Genomic DNA, 4133 nt, shown 5'->3' on the forward strand with positions numbered 1-4133 from the left:
TGATTTCGTAATTTTTAGTATGTCGCTTGCCCTAATTAATTTATATTTGAGGTTACATCTTTGAATTATTGAGAATGAGTTCATGAACGTGAAGATTCAACGATTAGATAGAAAGCTATTAAGATATGGGTGCACAACCTGCGGCCCACCAACTGATGATGTGCAACCCACGAGAGCTTCCGAACACAAAAATTTTTTTTTGAAAATTAAAAATTTGGAATCTTATGAATTTCTCTTCACAAAATATTGAATCTTAATATGTATTATAATGTTTAAGTTTTTGCTTAAACCCTATAAATTTTATTTAATTTATTAAGGAAAATATGTTACTAAGTTAACTGATGAAAATATTTATTGTTCAGAGGACCAATTGTGAGATAAAAATTATCATATTTGCCACCAACATGACTAAATATGTGCGCGGCCCTTCGTTAGTCAACCTGCTGTGCAAGTAGACCTTCACTCAAAAAGGTTGTGCACCCATATGTGTTCATATCAGAAGGTGTTAATTTTTTTTATTTTGTGCACCGTACATGCATAGAATATTACAAAATGCATTGAGTACCAATAAAAAGAAAGATGCCTTTCTTAATAGTCTTCAAAAATTTTTATTCAGTTATTGTGCAGAGAAAATTTTTGCTATAACTATATAAACGCACATAGGTTCAACAAATTATGCAAAAAAATTCAGGGAGTATCCTTTTTGGGTAAATAGCAGTGCACAGCACAGTGATTTGGGTAAAATGTTGAATAACTATTCAGCTGAATTTTAATTTAAAGGGTATAAGAACTAAAACCTTCCAAATTGTAACTGAAATTTTTTGCCGATCTTAATCTAGGCACTACTTTTCAATTGAATAGGTCATTCATGGGGGAAAACTGATTTTATGTTGTAGGAAAGTCACCAACTGAATATTTCGAAAAAAGATTCTTCTAAAACTTTAGAGGGTTTAAGTAATTTGGCAAATTACAGCAAAAGTTAGAAATTGCATTCCGCAGCAAACGATGAACGGTCATATGCAAAACAAAAAAGTTTACAATTTCTGGCTAGCATTGACATTGATTCAAGAAGTAAACAAAGAGCAGAATAACCAGTATTAAACAAATAGACTTCCTAATTAACTGTTTTTTAATAGACAGAAATTTTTATTTATTTTTCTTTTAATATAGAAAAGGTTAAGATGACATGTTTCAACCAGGGTTGGGGTTTTGGACGTCCTAAACTGGTTTTGGACAGGACACGTGGGTTTTACTGTCTTAAACTGGGTAAAACTGTTCTAAACTGTCTTAAAGTGTCCAAAACCTTGAACTTTGATAAAAGGTAAAAATTCTATAGGTGTAACCTTTGTATACATAATAATTACATGTATCAATAAATATTTGATATTTTTCATACAATTTACTATAACTTATTAAAAGAAAATAATATAATATAATAGAAAAAGGTTTATAATTTTTGAAGCTCCACAATTCATTGAACAACAAAAGTGAATACCTAATCCTTTAAACATAAATATACTTTTAATACTGATAAATAATATTTTTGCATAAGGATAAATATGTCAATATTAAAAAATTATAATTTTTCTTAAAGAAAATACTAAATTTGTTCAAAAATTAACCTTTTATCTTTCACAATATTTTCTTTAAAAATTTTTATAATTTCTGCATCACAGGATGATAAAAAAGACATCTATTTAAAAAAAAATTGTTTTTAAATATAAATATATTAGTTGATAATGAAAATACAAAATAACTGAAAAATGTATTAACAGTTTTGAAGGGCATAACATCAGTTTCAGTTACTGACACCGGTGATGTATCACCACTATGCTAAAAGAATTGAACATGAATGAAATAAAAGTATTCTTGAATACTGTAGATAAATAAACCTGTTTATGACGAACCAAGCACTTAGTCCCTAATATTTTAACCTGTATGGCAAGTCCAAACTTCAGTTATGTACTATTGAATGAGAGGACCAATTGAACTTGATTACTGATTAATCTTCCTTTGTTTAAATTGAAGAGTCAAACAATATTAATAAAACATTATACTTTTAAAAACAAATATTCTCTAGTATATATAATTATCAATATGTTTATTTTAACTCTTAAATATTGTTCAGATAAAATTGTGATATAATTTGAGTAAAAGGGTTTTGGACAGTTTATGACAGGACGGTTTAAACCATGGATTAATCCATTCTGTCCTAAACCTTGCCAACCCTGGTTTCAACCATAGGTTATTAGTTGCACATTACTGCCCTAAATGTAAAAAAATTTAATAAAAAAATAACATAATCGTATAAAAATATAATTTATTATTCTAAATATATAATCACATATAATTATTCAATCTAAATAATATATTTAAGTAATCAAATAACTGTTGTGGTTCTATAACAACCAAAATTTTAATTACATTATGGCTTAACTTCCCAAAGCTTAATAGTATAATCGTCACTTCCTGAAGCCAAAAGTCCAGATATTTTCGGATTAAAAACAACAGAATTAACATCCGATTCATGCGCGTCTGATACTGAAGCAAGCAAATTAAAACTAGGTGAATCAGTTTCCGAATTTTGATCCTCATAAAAAACCTTAATACCGTTATCCCCTGATGCAGTGGCAATGTAATTAGTTAATGGACACCATGATATATCATAAATAGGTCTCTCATAATATCCAGATATTGTACACACACATTTCCATGCAGAATCAGAGCCGATAGTTTCAATTCCTGCAGAATTACCAGGAGGATACTCTTTCCAAATTTTAATAGTTTTATCATCACTACAAGTCGCTAATGCATTACCAACACTGTTAAAACATGCAGACCAAACAGTCGATGAATGAGAAGTTAAAGTATTGATCACAGACCAATCATCACTATCTTCTTTATAAAATTTAATAGTGTCATCATAACTAGTTGAGACAAGTAGATCTTTAAGAGGATGCCATAGGACCTTTTTTACATCTTGAGTATGACTATTGATAACGCTAGCACATTCATATTCATTATCATCTTCGACTTCCCAAATCCACACTGATTTATCGCGACTGCAAGTACCTAAATATTGACCAGAATTAGACCAAGCCACGCTTTTAACTTCGTTCTCATGCCCTTCAAGAGTTGCGATGCATTCGAATTCTCCATTACGACGTTCCCAAATGCATGTTGTAGCATCGAAACTAGCAGATGCGAGATATTTCCCACAAGGTGACCATGCAACACTACGGATGGTTCTTTCATGTCCATCTTTTAAGATTGCAATAGACTTCCAAGATTCCTGTTCTTTACTCCATATTCTAATAGTTTTATCACCGCTGCAACTTGCTAAAACTTGACCGGTAGGGTCCCAAGCAACACACCAAACTCTATCTTCATGGCCAATCAGTTCAGCAACTAATAATAAAGACATTGTTTTAAAGTAATCCTAAATATTTGACAAATATTTCAAAGTTTGCAAGGACTTCGCTATTTTTCCTTGCCACATGGAGTACATGTACAACCAATGTTTACCACCACTTTGTGTTGTTTACAAATTATGAGATGAAAGTAAAAGTCATTGATCCTAGATCCTAGCAAGCCTCTCTTTTACCTCTGATATAACAGAAACGGACCATTTTTACTGCTCAAGATTCGCCCATGTTATTCCACACCATGCGGTATTCTCATACGATTGGAATATGCAACTGCATTTCAATGCAATTCGTGCATGTCCATACGCAAGTGATTTGTTGATATGTTATTTCTAAGAAAGCATTCAAACAGCATGAAATCACTCTAAACGCTGGTGCAAATGTTCAGAAACTAAATGCAAGTCGCATAAATCATGCGTGCGCAACATCGTATTGATGCAAGATCGCATTTGCGTGTGACATCTAGTGAGTATGGCAATCAAACATTTGCATGCGCGTAGACAGGGCCACTCACACAGCATAAAATTGAGTTGCATAGGTGTTGGTCAAACTCGTGTATGAGTTTTTAGATACTATTACGAGTATTCGCGATCACAACGAATACGCCCTTTAGCGGGGAGGATATTTTCCTGCTCTTATTTATTAAGTTTTCATTTAGTTTTACTAGAATCATTAGTGGAGCGTCCCGCAGTGGACTGATCGTTAAGA

At 31.7% G+C, this 4133-nt stretch overlaps 1 protein-coding gene across 1 annotated transcript; it reads right to left on the reverse strand.

The window, feature by feature from the left end:
- Window positions 1-2303: 2303 nt before the first annotated feature.
- Window positions 2304-3565, reverse strand: LOC107442194 (cytosolic iron-sulfur assembly component 1). Its single transcript, XM_016055692.4, has one exon. It carries the CDS (start codon window positions 3422-3424, stop codon window positions 2426-2428), a length of 999 nt encoding a protein of 332 aa, XP_015911178.2. The 5' UTR covers window positions 3425-3565; the 3' UTR covers window positions 2304-2425.
- Between the last annotated feature and the right edge of the window lie 568 nt (window positions 3566-4133).

Source organism: Parasteatoda tepidariorum, chromosome 3 (assembly GCF_043381705.1).
Source record: "Parasteatoda tepidariorum isolate YZ-2023 chromosome 3, CAS_Ptep_4.0, whole genome shotgun sequence".
NCBI lineage: Eukaryota > Metazoa > Arthropoda > Arachnida > Araneae > Theridiidae > Parasteatoda > Parasteatoda tepidariorum.

Excerpts from the sequence above, each read along its gene's own strand:
- LOC107442194 (XM_016055692.4), bottom strand. The coding sequence starts at position 3,424 with ATGTCTTTATTATTAGTTGCTGAACTGATTGGCCATGAAGATAGAGTT.